Source organism: Trichosurus vulpecula, chromosome 4 (assembly GCF_011100635.1).
Source record: "Trichosurus vulpecula isolate mTriVul1 chromosome 4, mTriVul1.pri, whole genome shotgun sequence".
Taxonomy (NCBI): domain Eukaryota; kingdom Metazoa; phylum Chordata; class Mammalia; order Diprotodontia; family Phalangeridae; genus Trichosurus; species Trichosurus vulpecula.
In genome coordinates, this window is record NC_050576.1 from 132,784,077 (window position 1) to 132,808,944 (window position 24,868).

Genomic DNA, 24,868 nt, shown 5'->3' on the forward strand with positions numbered 1-24,868 from the left:
TTAAGCAAATCACTTTTCCCAATGATACCATATGTATATGTAAAAATGAATGCAACAAATGCCTTCAATAACAAAAAGTCAGTACATGTGAAATTCCTATAAACTATCAAATTCTTTAAAATGAATAATTCAACTATATAAGGTACGGGTTTTAATTATAAAGGTAAGAAGTTTTCTAAATGTTATACTTACAGAATTCTTTAAACAATCATCATCAACATCAAAGTTTGAAGTATCTGTAGGACTACTAACTTCGGGGATATAAGGTGCTTCACAGTTACGAATATTATCCCAGTCAATGCCAGCAAAAAAGGGGTGGTTTTTAAAGTCTTCTATGCCATTTTGTCCAAGTCGATGTTCTCTGCTACAAATGAGCCTTCGAATAAGGTCTTTAGCACTTTCAGACACATCTGTCACTTGAACTGGAAACTGAAACCTCTCCTAAAGATTGAACAACCATAAGAAAACCAAAAACGAACATCAGATTAAGAATACAACAGATATTAAATCACCATAATCAATAATGATAGAGTTATGTCAACTACAGAGCTGAAAACATTTATATTAACAATAAATCAATAGTGCTGAACTTGCAGTCAGGAAAACATGGATTCAAATCCTACTTCCTATATTTAACTAGTTCCATGACCATGTCAAGTAACTTCTCTGAGCCTTGGTTTATTCAAGTAGTCCCTTCCTCACAGATAATTTAAGAAAGCATGATGCAAACTTTAAAGTACTACATGTGAGTTATTATTATTGTTATTATACATCTAGCATATATAGAAAATTATGCAAGATACTTGGGAAAATACAAAGTTGAGAGACTTGGTACTTGAGCCCCATGGAGACTATAATTACTAAAGAAAGATAAGACAAAATAACAAAAGATAAATACATAAAAGATATGTAAATGAAGTAGTATGTTTTTATTGCCTAGGAAGTTGACTCTTTATCTTCTATTCTAACCCCACCTTTCCTCCAAACTTCCCTATTTCTTGACCATGCTTCTAATTTTATCCAGATTTGTAACCTTGAAGACAACACTGACTCTTCCCTCTTCCTCATCTTGACAGAATTAAGCAGTTGCCAAGTCTTACAGATTCTACTTTATCTGCATTTATCTCACATGTCCCCCTATTTCCCCATTCAAAGGCCTTTACCCTAGTTTATTAGGCCCTCACCGTCTCTCACTTGTGTAACTGTACTTGCTCCTAACTGGCTTCCTTGTTTCTAGTCTCCCTTCCTCCAATCTAGCTTCTACATATCTGCCAAAGTATTACTATTAACAATAAAGATGCTATTGTTTAGATTTCATTATTTTTATTTTTCCTATAACAACAACCTCTAGTATAATATTGATATTAATAAGATGAACTTTTGTTTTGAGGAGAAATTTGAGGTTCCTCATAAGAGCTTTGCAGTTTCCAAACAGATATTCACTCTGCCTTCTTCTGTCTCTTTTAATTATGGGCTGACCCAACTTATCCAATTTGCAGTCAGATACATATACATGTGCATATACACATACATCTTTACATATGCACGCACACAACATACAGGTACCACGTGTATATGTATATTCACATGCATATACATACATGCAGACATGTATGTACACATAGAAGGAATGCTTAGTGTGTTGTCTACACATGTATAACACGTATGTATAACACATACATGCATTTATATACAGGCACACAAAGAATTCTAGATTGTACACCTAAACTTATGACATAGCCTAGACTAGAGGTGTCAAACTCCAGGCCTGAAAAACTCCTGAGTGAAACAGATTGAAACATAATTGGGAAATGCTTTAAGAAAATAATTATATAATGCAACACAATGTTAATTTGTGGTTTTCTTAGTCAATGTGGGGCCTGCAGGCTAGTAGGGATAAATTTCTATTTGAATTTGAATTTGATACCACTGGTCTAGACAACAGACATTCTTCATCCAATGGGTTTTTCCAGTGGGGATGGATAGGTCAGACCCTTTTGAGTTATTATCAAACTAATATTAAGAGACAGGTCAGACCACATACCCTATAAATCTTTGATGGTTCTTATATGTCTCTAGGACAAAATACAAAATACTCTGGCATTTAAAACTCTTCATACTATGGCCATCACTCATCTTTTCAGGTTAATTTCGTTATTCCTCTTCAAACAGTCTATGTTCTAGCTAAACTTGATGAACTTGACATTATATCTTCTATTTTCATGCCTTGGAACTTCATCACTTCTATAAATCCTTTACTTACTACAAGATTCCATTCAGATGCTACCTCCTACATATGTTCCTGGATTCCCTCAGTGGTTAGGACTCTCCCTTCTCAAATGACCATGTATTTACTTACCTGAAAATGTGTTATATTCCATTGGTAGAAGGTAAATTCCTGGAGAAGAGTGGACCAGGTGACTTCAAAAGGCCCTTCCACCTCTAAAGCTGTACTTAGACTAAGATTAATTTGCAGTTCAGTTTGACTATAGCATAGACAGTATGTAGCTCGTGGAGGGCCTTGTAGAGCAAGCTAAGGAGTCTGGATTTTATTTAGTGAGCAGATATTGAAGAGGTTTTTTTTTAGCAGAGTAATGACCAAATAAGCAATATTAGTCTGATAGTGGTTGGAATAGAGGTAATGATTATAAATGCATATATTAAACACTTACTAGGTACCAAGTATTGTGCTAAGTGCTAGAAATACAAAAAGAAGCTAGGTAGTCCCTGCTCATAAGGAGTTCACACTCTCACATCCTGAAGAAACACACACACACACACACACACACACACACACACACACACACACACACACAAACTTCAGATGCAGGGTGGATAGAAAAAAAAAAACAAAAGTCCTTAAGGATTCAGCAAAGGGGCAGAGAGCAAGGCAAAAAGGTCCTTAGATTATATCAATAGGTCAGGTGACAGTGATGAGGTCTGCAGGGCACAGGGACAGGAAAGATGGTAAGGTCTGGTGGTCCTGTACATCTCACCAGAGGGAAGAGATTTGATGATTCCCATCTCATCTAAGCCATATGAGTAGTCAAGCAGCCTAATGAGTTCTGAATGACATCAGCTTGGGGGAAAAGGGATAAAGAGGGAATGAAAGAGGGAAAGGCTAGAGAATTTTTTCCTGCTGCCACTGGAATGTGCTAGATGGATTTGGGGATACCATGGAACTGGGAAAATGGGGAAAAGTAAAGAAACAAGGGCATCCTCGGTGGTTATGGTGAAAATATTAACTATACACACTAATATTTTAACATGGGACAGCAGTGACAATGATATGTCAATAAAGGATTGCAAACTTTTAGAGAGATATATTAAGCTTGGTTTTAGACATGTTGAATTTGCACTGCTAATGGGACATTCTGGTAGAAATATTATGTAAACCTCAGGAGATAGGGCTAGAAATACGGGGTTCACAAGCACCTGCTGAAAAGTAATCTCTGATGCCATAAATGTTAATTAGATTACCAAGGAAGAGAGTAAAGAAAAGAGGTTTAAAGATAAAGACTTGGGCAACAACCAACCATCTAATCTCTCAAATCACTTCCAGCTATGACTTTAAAAATTTAAAGTTGGTTATTTTTCTGGAAAATACTGGCATTTTTAGATAACATTGTTATTTCACTCAACAAGGAAGTTTTAAAAAGTATTTTAAAAGACTAACTTTGTGGTTCATGATTTTCCCATATGTTTCCACCAGAGATTCTGCATAAAATGGTGTTTCTCCATAGAGCATTTCATACATGCAGACACCCAAAGACCACCAGTCGCACTCTGGTCCGTACTTTCCTTTCCCATCTTCCATGGCTTGAAGGATTTCTGGAGAGATATAGTCCGGGGTTCCAACAGCCACAGAGGACTGAACCTGTAGAAGTACACATTTTTAGTAATCTAAGAAATCCTCACACTGATGGAATTAAGACTCTTCAAAATACTGAAATAAGCATGAAATTAAATCATTACATATCAGGGGAGCAATGATTCCGGTGAAAATATCCTTTATATAATACTATTATAGATGACTATAGGAAGTATCCTCAGTCAAAACTATTCCATAAATATAAGTCCTTTGTCAGAACTGGGAGAAAACGCTTATTTGTCTTAGGTATGATTTGCAAATTGTAAAAATCCATGCATTTGAAAACTGTGTTTTCTATCTTCTGGAGGCTTCTAGCCTTCACTATAACACAAAAGATATGATGAAATCATGGCAAATGGATTTTTTGGCATTAAAATAAACAGCTTTATTTAAAAGTTATATTAAAAACTCCCTTTTCATCGAACTCTTCTTTACCCTTTGCCTTCTCTAGATGCTCACTTTGTCCCCTAAACTAGTAGGTTTACTTTTATAAAATCATTATTTGCTAAGAGTGTTTCAACTTTTGTAATACTGTTTATTTGAATCTTTAAAAAATGACATGCAATTAGACACAAATCTATGGAAATCATCTGAACTTGACTGTCATAGTCATGCACCAAAAAGGAAGGAAAAAGAAAAACAGTCATAAATATTGGTCTAATACCCTCCAATTTGTTCATTTTGGGGAAAAAGAATTGTAAAAATAAAAAACAGCATGAGTTAGAAAAAAATGAAAGATGAAATATAAAAGTGTTAGTACTCACAAAAATGAGGCAGTATGGCCTACTGGATAGAGAGGTCAACCAAGAAAGACCTAGGTTCAAGCCCTGCCTCTGACTTGCATATTGGTTGTAAGACCTAAAAGACTCTAGACATATACTGGCTCTAACACTACACATAAATTGTACTAAAAGTGCTGAACTGCTTTTGTAGGTCAAGCTCAGTTAAAAAAAAAGTAACAAGATAATTCAAAACAAAAGACACACATACACACTCCCCCATAAAAAAAAAAAACAAAACCTGGCAATTATTCTGATTACAGAACTATTAGATTGCAGGATCTCAAAACTTCACAGGGATTTAAACACCATCTAGCCCAATCTGTACTAAAGCAAAAATTCTACTTTGCAATATACCTGACAAGTCAACATTCATCAAGCCTTTAAATAAAGACCTTTACTAAGAGGGAACCCCTCCCTCCTTAGGCAGCCCATCCGACTCTGAAGAGCTCTAATTTGTTAAGAGATGTTTCCTTATATTAAGGCTAAATTTGTCTCTCTGAAACTTCCATCTGTGGTCCCTTGTTCTACTCTCTTAGGTCAAGCAAAACTCTAATCCCCCTTTCACATGATAGTTCCTCAAATGCATGAATGCAGATAATCCCTCCCCTAGCTTTTCTCTGCTCCAGGCTAAAGAACCTCAGGCTCCTCAACTAGTCCTCATATGCCATAAGGTAAAGGCCCTTCAACAACTGAACTTCTTTGGATGGTCTCTAGGTAATTAAACTCCTTTCTCAAAAGTAGTGTTGATAAGTGAACACAACAGATGATGTGTGGCCAAACTAGGGCCAGAGCAGGATTACTGCCTTTTTAGTAATCAATAAATCAATAAACAAACATTAAGCATCTACCTTGTGTCAGGCACTTGGAACACAAATATAAAAATGAGGAAATAATCCTTATTCTCAATGAACATGTTTACATTATATGCCACTCTTTTATTAAATTAAGATTTTTATTTTTAGTTTACAACACTCAGTTCTGCATGATTTTAAGTTCCAGATTTTCTTTCCCCCCTCCTCTCCCTTCCCAAGATGGCATGGAATCCGATACATCTTCTACATATAACTTCACACTAAAATAATTTAAACAATAGTGAAGTTGTAAAGAAGAATTATGACCAATGGAATGAATCATGAGAAAAAAGAAACAAAAACAAAAAACAAAAACAAAAGAGAAAAAAAAGGGGGGAAAAATGGAGAGCAAATAGTTTGCCTCAATCTGCATTCAGACTCCATAGTCCTTTCTCTGGATATAGACAGCTCTCTCCATCATGAATCCTTTGGAGTTGACTTTGAAACTTGTATTGCTGAGAAGAGCAAAGTCTATCAAGGTTAGTCAACACAGAATTAATATATCTGGGGTTGTGTATAATGTTCTCCTAGTTCTGCTCCACTCACTCAGCATTATATCGTGCAAGTTTTTCCAGGTTATTATGAAGTCTGCATCTTCCCCCTGTTTCTTATAGCACAATAGTATTCCATTACATTCACATACCACAACTTGTTCAGCCATTCCCCAATTGAAGGGCATCCCCTTGATTTACAATTCTTTGCTACTACAAAAAGAGCCACTATAAATATTTTTGTACATGTGGGTCCTTTTCCCACTTGTGTGATCTCTTTGGGATACAGACTTAGAAGTGGTATTGCTGGGTCAAAGGATACGCACATTTTTTTTTTGAATTTTATAATTTTTATTTAATATTTTAGTTTTCAACACTGATTTCCACAAGATTTTGAATTACGAATTTTCTCCCCATTTCTATGCTCCCCCCATTCCAAGATGGCATATATTCTGATTGCCTTGTTCCCCAATCAACCCCCCTTTCTATCACCCCACTCCCCACCCCTGTCCCCTTTCCCCTTACTTTCTTGTAGGGCAGGATAGATTTCTATGCCCCATTCCCTATGTATCTTGTTTCCAAGCTGCATGCAAAAACAACTTTTTTTTGAGCATCTGCTTTTAAAAATTTGAGTTCCCAATTCTCTCCCCTCTTCCCTTCCCACACACCCTCCCTAAGAAGGCAAGCAATTCAACATAGGTCCCACATGTATCATTATGTAAAACAGTTCCACAATACTCATGTTGTGAAAGGCTAACTATATTTCCTTCCAACCTGTCCTGTCTCCCTTTATTCAATTTTCTCCCTTGACCCTGTCCCTTTACAAAAGTGTTTGCTTTAGATTACGTCCTCCCCCTATCTTTCCTCCCTTCTATCATCCCCCCTTTTTTATCCCCTTCCCTTTACTTTCCTGTGGAGTAAGATGCCCAATTGAGTGTGTATGTTATTCCCTCCTCAAGTTGAATCTGATGAGAGTAAGATTCACTCATTCTCCCTCAACTGACCCCTTTTCCCTTCCAACAGAACTGCTTTTTCTTGCCACTTTTATACGAGATAATTGATCCCATTCTATCTCTACCTTTTTACTTCTCTCAACATATTCCTCTCTCACCCCTTAAATTTATTTCATTTTTTTAGATATCATCCCTTTATATTCAACTCATCCTGTGCCCTCTGTCTATATTCCCTTCAACTCCCCTAATACTGAGAAAGGTCTCATGAATTATACACATCACCTTTCCATGTAGGAAGGTAAACAAAACAGTGAAACTTTAGTAAGTCTCTTATGAATTCTCTTTCTTGTTTACCTTTTCATGCTAATCTTGATTCTTGTATTTGAAAGTCAGATTTTCTATTCAGCTTTGGTCTCACAGAGAAAGCTTGAAAGTCCTCTATTTTATTAAAAATCCATGTTTTGCCTTGGAGCATTATACTCAGTTTTACTGGGTAGGTGATTCTTGGTGTTAATCTTAGCACCTTTCACCCCTGTAATATCATATTCCAAGCCCTTTGATCCCTTAATGTAGAAGCTGCTAAATCTTGTGTTATCTTGATTATGTTTCCACAATACTCAAACTGTTTCTTTTTGGCTGCTTGCAGTATTTTCTCCTTGACCTGGAGACTCCAGAATTTGGTTACAATATTCCTAGGAGCTTTCTTTTTGGGGTCTTTTTCAAGAAGTGATCGGTGGATTCCTTCAATTTCTATTTTACCCTCTGGTTCCAGAATATCAGGGCAGTTTTCCTTATAATTTCTTGAAAGATGATATCTAGGTTCTTTTTTTGATCATGAGGTAGTCCAATAATTTTACATGATCTCTCTTGGATCTATTCTCCACGTCAGTGATTTTTCCAATGAGATATTTCACATTGTCTTCCAATTTTTCATGATTTTGGTTCTGTTTTATAATAGCTTGATTTCTCATAAAGTCACTAGCTTCCGCTTGCTCCAATCTAATTTTTAAGGTGGTATCTTCTTCAGTGGTCTTTTGGACCTCCTTTTCCATTTGGCTAATTCTGCTTTTCAAGGCATTCTTCTCCTCATTGGCATTTTGGAGCTCTTTTGACATTTGGGTTATTCTGTTCTTTAAGGTGTTATTTTCTTCAGTATTTTTTGGGTCTCCTTTAGCAAGTCATTGACTTGTTTTTCATGGTCTTCTTGCATCACTCTCATTTCTCACCCCAATTTTTCCTCTACTTTTCTTACTTGCTTTTCCAAATCCTTTTTCAGCTCTTCTGTGGCCTGAGACCAATTCATATTTTTCTTGGAGGCTTTTGATGTAGGCTCTTTGACTTTGTTGAGTTCTTCTGGCTGTATGTTTTGACCTTCTTTGTCACCAAAAAAGGAATCTACAATTTGAGTTTGAGTCTGCATTTGAGTCTGATTTTCGTTGTCGCTGCCTGTTTGTGTTCCCAGGCAACTACTTGATCCTTGAGCTTTTTTTCAGGATATGACTGCTTGTAGAATACTTTGTCCCAAGCTTTAGGGCCCAAGTGCTGCTGTTTTCAGAGCTACTTCTACTCCACTGTCACCACAGGCTCTGTCACAGCAGCACTCCTCCTCCCCCAAGAATCACCAGCCGGGACCACAATCCAGATCCAAGCAGGGCACAGCAAGAGAAAGCACTCCTTGCATCCCGCTCTGATCAGCTGCTAGATTCCTCCCACCTTATGAGTCAGGGACTCAGGAAGCAGCTGACACTGGAGCTCTGGAGGCAGCCTGAGGAGCTTCGTGCTGCTGCCACCACCACTGCTGCACCACCTCCGCCACCCCCACTCTGCTTTTGGCATTTGTGGCTTGGGAAGTCTGGTAAATGCCACAGCTCAATGACTCATGCCCCTAAGGCCTGTTCTGGCTGGCTGATTTCAGGTCTGGTCTATCCTGGTGTGGCCCATGCTGGGTTGCACTTTGCTCCCAGCACCATGCGATAGACCCTTCCCAGAGACCATTCAGGCTCTCCTGAGCTGTAGAACTGTTTCCCTCTGGTATTTTGCAGGTTCTGCAGCTCTAGAATTTGTTCAGCGCCATTTTTTACAGGTGTTTGGAGGGATTTGGGGAAGAGCTTTAAGCAAGTCCCTGCTTTCCAGTTGTCATCTTGGCTCCAACCCCAGGTATGCACATTTTTACAGCCCTTTGGGCAGAGTTCCAAATTGCTCCCCAGAATGGCTGGATCAGTTCACAACTCCACCAGCAACGTAACAGCATTCCAATTTAACTATATCCTCTCCAGCATTTATCATTTTCCTGTTTTGTCATTTTAGCCAATCTGATAGGAGAGATGTGGTACCTAAAAGTTGTTTTGATTTGCATTTCTCTAATTAGTAGTGATTTAGAGTATTTTTTCATATGCCTATAGATATCTTTAATTTCTTCCTCTGAAAACTGCCTGTTCATATCCTTTGACCATTTATCATTTGGGGAACGACTTGTATTCTTATAAATTTGGCTCACTTTCCTGTATATTTTGGAGATAAGGCCTTTATCAGAGACAATGGTTATAAAGATTCTTTCTCAATTTTCTGCTTCCCTCCTAATCTTGGTTGCATTAGCTTTGTTTATACAAAAATTTTTCAATTTAGAATAATCAAAATTATCCATTTTACATTTTGTAATGCTCACTATCTCTTGTTTGGTCATAGATTCTTCCCTTCTGCATCTTTTTTCTAATATTTTATTTAAAATTTTTGCATCAATATTCATTAGGGAAATTGGTCTATAATTTTGTTTCTCCATTTTGACTCTTCCTGGTTTGGGTATTAGTATCATATTTGTGTCATAAAAAGAATTTGGTAGGACTCCTTCTTCACCTATTTTCCCAAACAGTCTATAGAGTATAGGAATTGTTCTTTAAATGTTTGATAGAGTTCACATGTAAATCCATCTGGCCCTGGAGATTTTTTCCTAGGGAGTTCATTGATGGATCGCTCAATTTCTTTTTCTAAGATGGGGTTATTTAGGTATTTTACTTCCTCTTCTGTTAACCTAGGCAATTTATACTTTTGTAAATGTTCATCCATATCCCTAAGGTTGTCAAATTTATGGGCATACAACTGGGCAAAATAATTCCTAATTATTGTTTTAATTTCCTCTACATTGGAGGTGAATTCACCCTTTTCATTTTTGATACTGGTAATTTGATTTTCTTCTTTCTTTTTTTAAATCAAATTGACCTAAGGTTTATCAATTTTATTGTTTTTTTCATAAAACCAGCTCTTGGTTTTATTTATTAATTTAATAGTTTTCGTGATTTCAATTTTACTAATCTATCCTTTGATTTTAAGTATTTCTAATTTGGTATTTAATTGGGGATTTTCAATTTTTTCTTTTTCTAGCTTTTTCAGTTGCATGCCCAATTCATTGATCTCATTTTTCTCTATTTTATTCATGTAAGCATTTAGAAATATAAAACTTCCCCTAAGAACTGCTTTTGCTGCATCCCATAAAATTTGGTATGTTGTCTAATTATTGTCATTCTGTTGAATGAAGTTATTGTTTCTATGATTTGTTCTTTGGCCCACTCATTCTTTAGAATTAGATTATTTAGTTTCCAGTTAATTTTTAGCTTATTATTCCATGGTTCTTCATTACAAATAATTTTTATTGCATCATGATCTGACTACTTCTACCTTTCTGCACTGGATTCTGAGGTTTTTATGCCCTAGTACATGGTCAATTTTTGAGTACATGCCATGTACCGCTGAGAAAAAGCATATTCCTTTTTATCCCCATTCAGTTTTCTCCAGAGGTCTATCTTATCTGCCTTTTCTAAAATTTTATTCACCTCCTTAACTTCTTTATTCTTTATTTTGAGGATAGATTTATCAAGTTCAGAGATGGAGAAGTTGAGGTCCCCCATTATTATAGTTTTGCTGTCTGTTTCTTCCTGTAACTCCCTTAACCTCTCCTCTAAGAATCTGCATGCTATGCCAGTTGATGCATTTATGTTAAATAATGATACTACTTCATTGTTTACAATGCCTTTTAGCAGGATATGGTGTCCTTCCTTATCTCTTTTAGTTAGATCTTTGCTTTTACTTTGTCTGAGATTAGTACTGCTCCCCTGCTTTTTTTTACTTTAGCTGAAGCCCAACATATTCTACTCCATTCTTTTACCTTTACCATGTGTGAATCCCTGTTTCAAATGTGTTTCTTGCAAACAGTATATTTTTCTATTATAGTTTTTAATCCATTCTGCTATCTGTTTCCATGTTATGGGAGAGTTCATCCCATTCACATTCACAGTTATGATTACTATCTGCATCTTTTTTTCCACCCTATTTCCCCCATTTATGTTTTTATTTCTCCCTTCTCCCTTCCACTCCTCAACAGAGTTTTGCTTTTGACCGGTGCCTTCCTCAGTTTGCCCTCCCTCTTGGTTCCCCTCCCTTATATTACTTTTTTCCCCTTGCTACTTCTTCCCTCCCTTCTGACCACCCCTTCCCTTTTCTTTTCCCTTTCCCCTCCTACTGCCTGTAGGACAAGTTTGATTTCTGTACTTATCAGGGTATGTTGTTCCCTTCTTTTTTTTATTGATAGTTTTTATTACATTAATTGCTTTTTGCAGGGGGGAAGACAGGGCAATTGGGCTTAAGTGACTTGCCCAGGGTCACATAGCTAGTAAGTGTGTCAAGTGTCTGAGGCCGGCTTTGAACTCAGGTCCTCCTGACTCCAGGGCCAGTGTTCTACTCACTGTGCCACCTAGCTGCCCCTGTTGATCCCTTCTTGAACCAAATCCAATGGGAGTAAAGCTCAAATACTGCTCTTCTCTCTCCTTTTTTTCCCTCTACTATGTTTTTGTGCCTCTTCACGTGATATAATTTACCCTTTTCTACTACTTCCTTACCTCTTCTCCCAGAACCATCCCTTTACATCTCTTAATTATATTTTTTATCATTATATTGGTTATTTTATACTGACACTCAAAGTCTATGAATATCCATTTCAATTGTCACTATAACTATACTATTCTCAAAATTGACACATATATAAAACATAATAATCCTATATAAGGATGTAACTAATTAGCCTTATTAACTAGGGTTTTTCCCCCCATTTACCTTTTTATGTCTCACTTGAGTTTTGTATTTGGAGATCAAATTTTCCATTGAGCTCTGGCCTTTTCATCAGGAAGGTCTGGAATTCCCTTATTTCATTGAATGTCCATCTCCTTGCCTGGCAAATTATGCTCACTTTTGCTGGATGGTTGATCCTTGTAGTCCAAGCTCCTTTGCCTTTCAGAATATCATATTCCAATTTCTCCTGTCATTTAACGTAGAAGCTAAAAGATCCTGCATGATCCTGACTGTAGTTCTGTTTGTTTGGTTTGATTTTTTGTTTGTTTGTTTTGTTCTTTGGATGGGGGTAGGCAGGGCAATTGGGGTTAAGTGACTTGCCCAAGGTCATACAGCTAGTAAGTGTGTCAAGTGTCTGAGGCTGGATTTGAACTCGGGTCCTTCTGACTCTAGGGCCGGTGCTCTACTCACTGCGCCACCTAGCTGCCCCTCGCAGTTCTGTGATATATGAATTTTTTTCTTTCTAGCTGCTTACAGTATTTTCTTCTAGACCTGGTAGTTCTGGAATTTGGCTGTAATATTTCTTGGAGTTTTCAACTTGGGATCTCTTTCAGGGGGTGATCAGTGGATTCTTTCAATGACTATTTTATTCTCTGGCTCTAGGACCTCTGGGCAATTTTCCTTAACTATTTCATGGAAGATACTGTCCAGGCTCTTCTTTTCATCATAGCTTTCAGGTAGACCAATAATTCTTAAATTGTCTCTCCTGGATCTATTTTCCAGGTCAGTTGTTTTTCCAATCAGATATTTCATGTTTTCTTCTATTTTTTCATTCTTTAGAATTTGTTTGACTGATTCTTGATGATTCATGGAGCCATTAGCTTCTACTTGCCCAATTCTAATTTTTAATGTATTGTTTTCTTCCTTTAGCTTTTCTATCACCTTTTACATTTGGTTGATGTTACTTTTCAATGAGACATTTTCTACATTTACATTCTGATTCTCAACCATTTCACTCATTTTACTTTTTAAAGACTTGTTTTCCTCAGTGATTTTTTTCCATTTTTTTCTTTTACCTCCCTAATTTGTTTTGTAAAGTCCTCCTTGAGTTCTTCCAGGAATGCTTTTTGGTCTGGAGACCAGTTTATTTTCTCTTTTGAGGTTTCAGATGTGGATATGGTGTCCATGCTGTCCTCTTCTGAATTTTTATTTTGATCTTCCCTGTCTCTATAATATGAATTAATGGTCTTTAGCTTTTTAGTGTGTTTTTTCATGTTTTTTTTTCCTCCTGGCTTCTAAAGTGGATCTCTTTTTCTGAGGCTCAGGGGGCTCTGTCCCAAGTTTCTTGTGTTGGGATCTAGCTTTATGTTCTACGGCCTCTGGTTTTGTGAGGTGTGGGGAAGGGATAGTCTAGCTGCTGGGAGTCTCCTCTCCCCCCTAGGACTGCTCTACAGCAGGGGCGGTCTTAGCCGTTGTCTGTGTTGGTGTGTGCCACTCCCCCTGGCTGTTCAAAGCCACATCTGGGGTCCTGGTGATGACGTTTGTTAGCTCCACCCCCAGGGGCTCAGTTACTCTTGTTGTTCTACTGAAGTGAGGGCTGCTGGGACCTTTCTTCCTGCACTAGTCTCCTTCTGCCACCACAAGCAGGCCCCTTTCCCCAACTTCTCTTGCTACTGAAGCCCCGCTTCTGGCTCCTCTGTTTCTCCTGAGGTAGCATTCTCTCGGTTTATTCAAGGGAGGGATGAAAACCATTTTACCTTGCCATCATGGCTCCTGGAAGTTCAAGAAGGCAAGTTTCAAACCCTTAGACTGTGGGTTGGAGGCCTCCGGGCTAGCTGTTCCTGATCTGCAGGCTCTGTGCTCCAACAGACTCCCATCCTGGGTTGAGAGGCCTGGGGCCCAATCGCCCTGCTTTGGTGTTTCACTCATCAAGTGCTCTCCCAAACCAGCACACAGGCTGGATTCCTCTGCTCTTCCTGGTTGTTTTGGTCTGGTGACTTTGCGCATGCCCAGCACGCCTACCCGTCTCAGTCTACTTGTGGCTTCTCTCTCAAATCCACTCAGATTCACTTTTTTAGACATATCTGACAGAATCTGTGAGAGTGCTCCAGTAGTTCCTTCTTTTCACAGCACCAGCTTAGCTCCTATATGCCACTCATAGTGCAAACTACTTCCATATAGCTGGTTTTTACAGAATCCATGTGTGTATGTATACATGCATATGTTTATATGCATATGTATATGTGTGTATATACATATATATGTATGTATTTGACAGTACATTTACATACTTAAATGCCCAATGCTCTAACTTGTTCAACCAATTGTTATTTGTCCCATCATTAATGTCATTTCGCTCATTGCTCTCAATCTAGTACAGCAGTTTACAAACATTTTGGTCTCAAGATCCTTTTAGACTCTAAAAAATTGAGAACTGTTCCCAAATAACTTTTGTTTACATGGGTTATAGCTATCAATACTTACTGTATTAGAAATTTAAACATTTTAGCAGTATAATAAAAGTTTTGACCTTCAGGGTTTCAGGTACTACCAGGTACCCCACTTTTAAGAACTGCTGTTTTAGTGCATAAAAATGGAATGAAACTATAGCAATTGTTATATGAAAATCTTAGCTAGTCTTCTAAATCAACTGGAGGAACTTATGGAACTAAGAAATTTTAGGACAAGATGATAAAATGTAATAGTTTAGAAATAGTCTTATTTATTTTACTTTTTGCAGTTAAGTCACTAAATATCAGATTATATGTTAATTCAATTTTCAGGGTCTTGACAAATTCTTTAAATAATTTCTCTCTTCACTGTCACTGGTGCATAAACTATAATTACTTTCAGGGTAGTCTTTCTGCAAGTACTTATCATCAGTACTGCAATAAGTAATGTTGACCAAACATTCCACAAAATAATGTTTCTTCTTATCTTTAAAGGACGACATTCAATAAAACCCACTCTGCCAAATTCCTATTTTGCTTCTTCAAGAGGTGTCTGTGAATCATCTTTTCATTCAGCTTTAAGTTCCTGTTTTCTTTTGTTTTTATTTTGTTTTTAATGCAAGAATTCTAAGATAGACATAACTGAGCTCCAGAAAACATGTCCACTCCTTGGTGTTGGGACCAGGATCTCATATTCAGATGATCAGTCATCAAATTGAAGTTTATTTGTAGCTTAAAAATTGTTATTCTAAGTATGCATTGTCCCTTTTACCACAACTCTGACACTATTGCTACAGAAATGAAAGTAAGTTGCACAGGACAGAGAAACGTTGAAAAATGTTTCTTTCTTTCATAAGGGTCAGGGCCAAAAAAATTCATCTTCAGCTGTACAACAAAAGGACAAAGCCAAAAGCCAGCATTCTAGGGAACATAAATCTCCATACTTTAGTGAACAGTCATCAGAAAAGAGACTCAGCCTATTGGTGGTCAATGCCAAAAGTCTTTCTAGTATTGTAGAACCTTTTAAAGCCAGGTCAAATCCATGTCAAAACCACACATAGTAATAACACAACAATCAACAAATTTTGCAAGGATATAGGAAAAAACACTTCAAATATGTAAATGCCATTCAAATAACTCAGAATTATTTTGCATTCTTGAGAAGTCACAGGAAAGAATGGAATATAATATTCCAAAAAGGATGAAAGCTTAATTTAGAATACAAAATTAATAAAATGCTTCTATTAAGTGCTAATTATGTGCAAAGCACTATAAATAAGCACTTGGATAAAAATAGAAAAGAAAGAAAATCCCTGCTCTCAAGGAGCCATTATTCTAATAGGGGAAGACAACACCTACAGGAAGTTGCAGAGACAGGGCAGGTGAAAATTTAGCCCAGTAGCCCTTAGGGTACAGCAGCAAACTGATGGCAATGCAATGAAAAAAAAAACATATTTATTGAACCATTTGACAGTGTCAGGGACTTTGGTGACAGCTTTCTTTTCTGGTTCTTCATTGGCTATGACTGCTAAGGAGATAATGGCTGCAACACCTGCTGCAGCAAGTGGACAAGTCATACCTCTACAAGGTTGCTCTCCTCTTTAGAGACTGCCAGGGCCAGGATGGAGTTATGAACAGTTTTGAGGGTGCTACTGGTCCTGAGGCTTTTAGAAATAACATATACCACACAGCTAAGATTAAATAGTAGTGAAAAAAGTTGAACAGAAAGAGAGAGAGAGAGAGAGAGAGAGAGAGAGAGAGAGAGAGAGAGAGAGAGAAGAAGAAGAAGAAGGGAGGGAGAGGGAGAGAGAGAGGGAAAGGGAGAGGGAGAGGAGCAACAGAGATATTCTTGCAAAAAACTAAACATCAGCAAATTGTTTGACTAGCAAACACCTAAAACAACAGCAATATAAGAAAGGTAAATAAGTACAATTAACCCAAAAAGGAATTAATGATGAAATCTATTCTCTTATGCTTCTTGGTTATCATTTTTAAAAGGAAAAAATATTCATTTATGTAGTAAAAGAGAAAACAAAGAAAGATGATCAAACAACAAAAAGGACTTGAAGGCTTAAAGATTTAGCAGAATTGCAAAAATCAGGAAAAGGAAGAGGGAAGAGTTGCACAAGCACTCCAAGTAATAAGTCCTCTGAGGTAAAGAAATAAATCTTGTAGAAGAGAATAACAGTGTGAAGTTACAAGAAAGGGGATGTGAAGTAGTGACAGAAAAAAGACAGTGACTAAACCATCCTTACCAAATTCATAAGTGAATAATGAAAACATTAGTTTTTTTTCTGTCCCATTTCATTTTTATTTATTTAATTATTTTAATTTTTATTTGATTTTGAACTTAAATACAAAAAAGAATATTTTCATGTACACAGCACAATAGAGGACTCAATATAAAAACCATGAATTTCCATTTCACAGTTTAATTTTTTTTGAAAAATATGTAATAAATATTACACATCATTTTCAAAATTACCCTTCTTTTCTGTGCTTTCTTTTGTTCTCTGCCATGCACTTTTTCTGCTCCATCCCCAGAGAAGACTACCATGAGACACATATACACATTCTACTTATCAGTTCTACGTCTGGATGTGGATAGCATCTTTCTTCATAGGTCTTTTTCCTGGGATAAATCCTATTTGGCCAAAATGCATAATACTTGTATATATTGTTGTCTCCTAGCTAGTATTTTATTTGGATTTTTGCATCCATATTCATTAATGAAATTGATCTATAATATTCTTTCTTCGTTTTTGCTCTTCCTGGCTTAGGAAATGATATTTGTTTCATAAAAGGAGTTTGGTAGGACTCTTTGCCTATTGTGACAAATAATTTATTTAATATTAGAATTAGTTGATCTTTAACCATTTGGTAGAACTCACCTGTAAACCCATCTGGTCCTGATGCTTTTTTTCTTAGGCAGCTCATTTATGGCCCATTCAATTTCTTTTTCTCAAATAGGTTTGTTTACATATCCTTTCCCTCTTCTGTTACTCTAGGCAATATATATTTTTATAAATATCCTTCCATTTCATTTAAGTTGTTGAATTTAATTTCATCTTCATTAGTGTTATATTCATTCTTTTCATTTTTAATACTAGTGATTTGGTTTTCTTTTCTCTTTTTTTAAATCATATTAACCAATTGTTTCTCTATTTTATTGGGTTTTTTTCCCATAAACCCCTTCTCTAGTTTTATGTATTAATTCCATGGCTTTCTTATACTCAGTTTTATTAGTCTCACCTTTAATTTTTAATATTTCCAATTTAGTGATTAATTAGGGATTTAAAATTTTTTCTACTTTTTAAAATCACATGCCCAATTTATTGGTCAGGTCTTTCTGATTTTTACTGATATAAGCACTTAAAAGATATAACCTACTTATTCTTTAAGGTTAGGTGGCTGAGTCTCCAATTAGTTTTTAATCTGTGTTTCCATGGTCCCTTATTGAAAATAATTTTTATTGCAGTGTGATCTGAAAATGATGCACTTAATTTTTCTGCTTTTCTGCATTTAACTATAAAGTTTTTATCCCTTAATATATGGTCAGTTTTTGTAATATTTCAGTTTTCTGCTAAGAAAAAGGTGTATTCTTTTCTATTCCCATTCAATTCTCTCTAGATATCTATCATATCTAGCTTACCTAAGATTCTACTCACCTTCTTAACTTCTTTTTTATTTACTTTTTGGTTAGGTGTATCTAATTTTGAGAGGGGAAGGTTAAGATTCCCAATATTATAGCAGCATTACTATCTACACTTCTACCTGTAATTAGCTTTTCCCTTAAAAGTTTAGATGCAATAAATAGTGAAGAGGAAAAAGAAAAGGAAAACGTCCTGGAAAAGATTAAAGTAAAAGGTAATAATGCAAAATAAGGGATAAAATAAAAGACAGAAGAAAGGAAAAATTTTGAACTACAGTATTGGTAATGTATTTTTGCTTAATTTAAAGATCTTTCCCATCCATTAATTGGCCCATGTGACCTGCTTAAGTCACATGGAAGCCTGAGTCACATATGGTGGGAGGAGCCTGTTGAATGGATGGAGCAGGAAGGTTAGAGCACAGCCAAGAGGAAGTGAGGTCAGAGCAGTTAGAGCAGTGGGAGAGAGCGGAAGCAGGTAAAGAGGCAGCTAGGAGTGTGAATGTTTGTGGGAAGGCCCAAGCAGGGGGAAGGCTTTGGAATGGTGTTGCTCTCTGTAGTGATAATGTGTATTGACTTCTTTGTTGTTACGATGGATTCAGTTTGCTGGTGTTGGGATTTGGCTTTCTGGTGTCTGAATAAATGTTTTGCTTCTCTCTTCTATATGGAGAGTCTGTTATATTTTGCAATTTAGAACCATGCCAACATATTCATAGCAATAGCAACAGCTGTGAATATTGCCTTGGTGATACAACTACTTCCTTAGCCCAGCAGGGAAGGGGAAGGAACCAAAAGGGTAGACGCAGATAAGTTTAAAAAAATGAAGTAAAATTAACAATCTGAATTGTACATTCAAAGGAGGATAGAAGTAGTCAAGTTCAAATGTAAGAGAGAAGAGAGTTTCTGGGAACAGATTAACATCAAAGTAGTATAAGCAAGATCAATAATAGCACCTGCCTCTTAAGGACAAAAAAAAGTACTTAAAAGAGGAAGGAACTACAACAAGTTTCTCTGATAAAGGTCTCCTTTCCAAGATTTAAAAAGAGCACATTCATATTCTTGAGAATTAAAAAAAATTTATTCTTAATATGTTAAGTAATCAAAGTCTTTGAACAAGCAGTTCTCAAAAGAAATTCAATCTTTCAACAGCCATATTGAAAAAAGGCTCCAGATTATATCTAATAATCTGAGAATGTAAATTAAAGCAACTCTGAGATTCCATATCATGCCCATTAGATCAACAAAGCTGACAAAAAAAGAAAATGATAAATGCTGGAAAGGCTATGGAAAAACAGGCACAATGATGCACTTTTAGTGGAGTTGTACATTGTTCCTGCTATTCTGGAAAGGAATTTGGAATCACATCCCTGAAGTTACTAAATTGTGCATATCCTTTTGGCTTAGATAGTTCACTATTAGGATTTGCTAAAGACAGCAAAGAAAGAAGAAAAGGACTCAAAAGTATAAGAACATTTATTGCAGCTCTCTTTCTAAGAGCAAAGAAATGGAAAACTAAAGAAGTACCCAGGAGCTCCAATCTACTGAGGAATGACTTATTGAATTACGATATTTAAATGTAATGAAATATGAGTGTGTTGTAAGAATTGACAAAGGATGACTTCAGAGAAAACTAGGAAGATGTGTAGGAACTGATGAAGAGTGAGATAAGCAGAATAAGGAAAAAAATATACAACTCTGTAATGACAAACAACTTTGAAAGAAAGACTTTAAGAACTTTGATCAATGCAATCAGCAACTATGATTTCAAAGGTCCAATGATGAAAAATGGTACCCATCTCCAGACAGAGACATAATAGAGATGTAGAATGAAACATATTTTTGGACTGGGCCTGTATGGGAATTTGTTTTCCTTTATTACGCATATTTTTCTATATATGATGATTTTGTTTTTCCTTTCCCATGGTAGAAGTGGGGGAGAAAGAGAGGAAGGGATGGAAGAGAAAATAAAATGTTGTTAGTTGAAAAAAATTAAGACCGAAGAAATAGAGGAAATGTCTAGCAATCCTGGCTTCAAGTATGAATGAATTAAACAATTCAATAAAAGAACATGAGAGAATGAATAAATAAAAAATCTGCTGCATAACATAAATGCCTAAACTGTAAATAAACCTAGGGAGTGAAAACGAAAAGATGAAAGATGATTGATTTCACGAGGTCTCCAAGAGACATCATGAGAAATATAAAGAAATGCCAATTACAACAACAAAATATCTAAAAAATCTTTGGCCATTAACCCACCAATATACACATAGAAACAACTAAAGGAAGAACTAATAAGTAATGACTTATCCAATGTAAATGACTAGGTTGAAGCAACATAGTAAAAAATGTCAATACTATTTATAGATTTATTTACCAAATAAATCAAATTACCAACAATTTACCTTTAAGATTAGATAGTCAATATGAATGGATTAAACTTTTTCTAATTGGCCCCAAAGCATCTAACTAGGAAAAGTGGACAGAAGTTGTAGAGATATAAATTTAAGGAACAATTTCCTAATCATTAGAGCCATTAAAAATGAAATGAGTTGCCACAGGAAATAGTGGATTCTCCTTCATCAAAATTTAAAAAAAGGCTAGGTGACCATTGTTAGGGATCCTGAAGCTTTTTTGTTCAGGTATTGGTTCTATTCAGTTTCTGAAATTTGGATTTTGTGATATAACACTTGAATCCATACTATACATGCCTCAGTGAATAAATAGCCCAAAGATACTCATTTCTAAACGGAAGATAGGTTAATTGGTAATAATCATCTGAAATACTGTTCAAACGCTAAATCAATAAAATGAGAATCTGAACAACTGGGATACTGTCGTACGTCCAACAAAATGACAATGATCATTTAAAATGATAAAACTCAATACATGGGGAATATGAGGGAAAAGGTAAGCCATCATACTCCTTAAAGAGGTAAAAACTGGTGTGATGTTTTAGGAAATCAACTTTGAAAATAAGAATTTCAACATTACATGCCTTTGATCCAGTATTTCAATTACTAGGACCATAGCCTAGGACATTATTAAAAAGAAAGAGACCCATCTATACAAAAAAATACCCCAAACACTTTCTATTAATTAAAGTCAAATGGAAATAAGTTATATATAAAGCAATTGGGAAATGGCTGAACAAACTCTGTATGTCAACAAAAATGAATACTAGGGATAGGGACAGGTACTGGACCAGAATTTTACTGGTATAAAAAAAATCTCTAGTGAGGAAAATCTTTTTATTAATGCGGATTCAACACCTGATGTGCAACAGTGATATCAAAATCAAACAGGAACGGGGTCCACTAAAACACAGATCAAGATCCCTGAGGGCTGCATATTGATTTAGAAAAACCAAACATATATATATATATATATATACACACATATATATATATATATATGTATGTATGTGTATATGTGTATATATATATGTACATATATATACACACACATTTTTTTAGTGATATAGCAACACATTAAAACTGGTTAAGAACCACATTTTAATTTGGTTCAGGATTCCACAACTCAGGAATGTTGGTGAGCTGCATGTAGAGTGTTTGACACTTCTACCCTAGACCAATGAGAAATAAAGGAATCTGCCTAGGGACACACAACCAGTATGTGACAGGGCCACATGAGGTGAGACTTGAACCAGATCTTCTTGGCTCCAAGAGTAGTTCTCTATCACTATGCCATATTGCCTCCATGATGGAATTAAGGACACTACAAAATGACAAATATGAGAATTACAAGAAACATAGAAAGACCATAGAAATATAGAGAAAACAAAATAGGAAAATACATCACATTGATTATGACTATAAGAAAATTTATATTATCTCCCAAAGACATAGGAAAAGGGGAAATAAAAAGAAGGTATAAAAGCAAAAAAGAATTCCTTTGTTCAAATTTATATAATTTTTTTTGTAATGAACAAAAGTTGTGAGTTTTTCTTACATGTTTGATTTCATTCCTGACTGTTGGTTTTATTTTGAAAGTGACTATTAAGTTTAAAAAAATTTAGAAAAATGACTTTATAGGTAAACTCTATAATAAAAAAATAGTTTCCAGAAAGGATTTATAAAGCACATGGGTAAAGAAAAAAGGTTTCAATGGAAATTTGTTGAGATGAATTTTTTCCAAATATACATACTGTTCCATCTTCCATGAGTTTCAAGCAAGAACCAAAATCCGCTAACCGAATGTGACCATTCACATCCATCAGAATATTATCAGGCTTAATATCCCTGCAAAAAGAAATACATTAAAGCTTTAGATGGGGAAAAATAAATGTAAGATGTCATCTAATAAGATTATTCTCTAACTGCTTCTTTTCCTTTCTAAAGGATTTCTGGACTTACTAAGTATATTACTTAGTTACTTGTCAGCTGAAATCATTCTTTTCCCAACGAGAAAATAATATATTCCTGGCTCTCTTATGGACCAGGAATATAGGATAATCTGTTTGACCAGAGTTCTCCCATCTACCTTTGATAAGCAGCAGCCTTTTGTATGGCTACCAAAAGCTGAAGAAAAGTGTAGTAATTCTATATTTGCATATTTCTTTATGTTGCTAAATCTAGGACATTAAAAAGTGTTATTTTATACCTTTTCATGAGTTTCTGGTGGCAATTCTAAATATGTAAATACATGAGGTATTTTAAGCATGAGGGTAAGAATAATCTCTATATGAGATAAATTATGGTAATTTCTAGCTCACATTCCCTTCATACTGATGTTAGGACCATTTTCACCAAATTTAGAACTATGTTATGCCCACATTTATTACACATTTTTTAAAAAAAATAATGGTAATTCTTTACATATTGCAAAGGTACAGCAAGAAGGTAAGACCGTGCTTCAGTGTATGTTTGGAGTTTTCATGGGCACTAATAAAACAGATTACTTCTCTCATTTTGCTTAAAAAAGATCTTCCATTTTACCACAAAAAAATGGCTTCAGAACAAAACAATACAATCCATGCTACTATAACTCCCATGCACTCATCTCTTCAGAATGGTTACTTTGCCTCTGCTGGTGCCACCACAACGTTCCAAAGTTAATGAAGGCTCTGGATGAGCTGTGAACAGCAGTTGACTCCATGATCTCACTCCTTCCAACAGTACAGATGGTAATTCAACCATACCTTTCGCCTTGTGCAACTCTTGTTCATCTCTCCTTCCCATAAATCCCTCACGAGGGGGTCCACCTAATGTGTAGAGTATTTTTCTCTACATTTACATAAATACAAATGTACCATCTGAGCTATAATCTCTTTTCTTTTGCTCTCATTACATGATCAAACCACCTTGTTTTCCAAACCATATATCAATATGTCACAAATTTTTGGGAAGCTCCAGATTTGGAATTTTCAGAGGAAATTATTAAGTGTAGTAAATTAAAATCTCAGTAATGAGTTAGATAGCATGGCAGGATTTTATTATAATAAAAGTGTCTACAAAAGATAAATCTCATGCTAGTAAAATGATACTTTAAGACATGAAATAAAAGAGACCTCAAAAAGCACAAAAATAAAAAGGGTATTTGTTTTCACACCACAAGCTATTTTTCAGGCAAGCCTTAAAAAAAAAGTAAAAAGATTAAACTTATCTAAACCATACTCATTTCTTTTGAAAGCAGAGAAATAAAAGCCTTTTCCGTTCAATTGTTTTATAGTAAAACTGCCAAACACTGTGGGCAACACGGAGAAAGACAATAACCATATTACTGTGAGTCTCTATGATATATCTGATCTCCACTAGATAGGTCCTACTAGAGAGAAAGAGTGTTACTTTGAGGGAGGTGAGCAGTTCCTAAAAGCATCGTGTTAATCTGTCAGCTAATACTGTTCTACTCTTCCCCCTACATAACATGTCTAATCTGAAAGCTAGACAACTGCTGTTTCACAGCTCAACCAAAGCCTTTATTTACTTTGGAAAGTGATTACAGCAACAACAGAAGTGATTACAGAGAAGCAAAGTAACCATTCAGAAAAGTTTAATTAAGAGAAAGGAGTCTGTTATGCTTTATATTTTTAATGCAACAGCCTGATCTAAATACCTCTAAAGTTTAATGAAAACTGAAATCTTTTGAAGGGATAAAATTTGCTAAAATTCAATTACACAAAATATCATTACAATAACTATAATAAAAAGATCAAATCTCAAGGCTACAATGTGACCAATACTCTAATATTCCAATGAATATGATTTGGCTTGTTGCAATTGGAAAGGCAAACAGAGGACCTAGGTTCAAATCCCGACCACGTAATATACAACACATGAACATATATGAACACATTCTAGTTTTAATTCTACCACTAATAAGCTAAATGATCTGGGATGAATTACCCAATCTCTGTAGGATTCACTTTTTTAAATCTATAAAATGAGCAATACTGTACTACACTGAATTTGATTTATTAAATACCTACTATGCTACAGACTCAAAAAAGCATGCTGATTAATGGATCATACAAATCGATCATAAAATACAATGGATCATACAATATATTAATATATGCATACATATACACACACACGCAGACCACATGCATATATGGTCCTATAAAGGCAATACTATCCTTTCTTGGCAATGGACCTCAAATTTTGTAGGAGCTGTATTCATCCTCTCAGTGACAACAGAGAAATTCCAAAGACCACCAGAAACTTTTCAACTATCTGTGATTCAATCAATTAACAAGAATTTATTAAATACCTACCATGTGCCAGCCACCACGCCAGGCACT

General features: G+C 35.7%; 1 protein-coding gene across 8 annotated transcripts in view; it reads right to left on the reverse strand.

The window, feature by feature from the left end:
- CDC42BPA (CDC42 binding protein kinase alpha) overlaps window positions 1–24,868 on the reverse strand; it is a 426,736-nt gene that overhangs the window by 173,585 nt on the left and 228,283 nt on the right. For all 8 annotated transcript variants that reach the window (XM_036754912.1, XM_036754907.1, XM_036754911.1 and 5 more), the window contains exons 6-8: window positions 22,274–22,367; window positions 3,677–3,877; window positions 193–441 (exon numbers count right to left, since the gene is read on the reverse strand). In XM_036754912.1, the coding sequence (XP_036610807.1) occupies window positions 193–441; window positions 3,677–3,877; window positions 22,274–22,367 (544 nt within the window). The remainder of the gene's footprint in view (window positions 1–192; window positions 442–3,676; window positions 3,878–22,273; window positions 22,368–24,868) is intronic.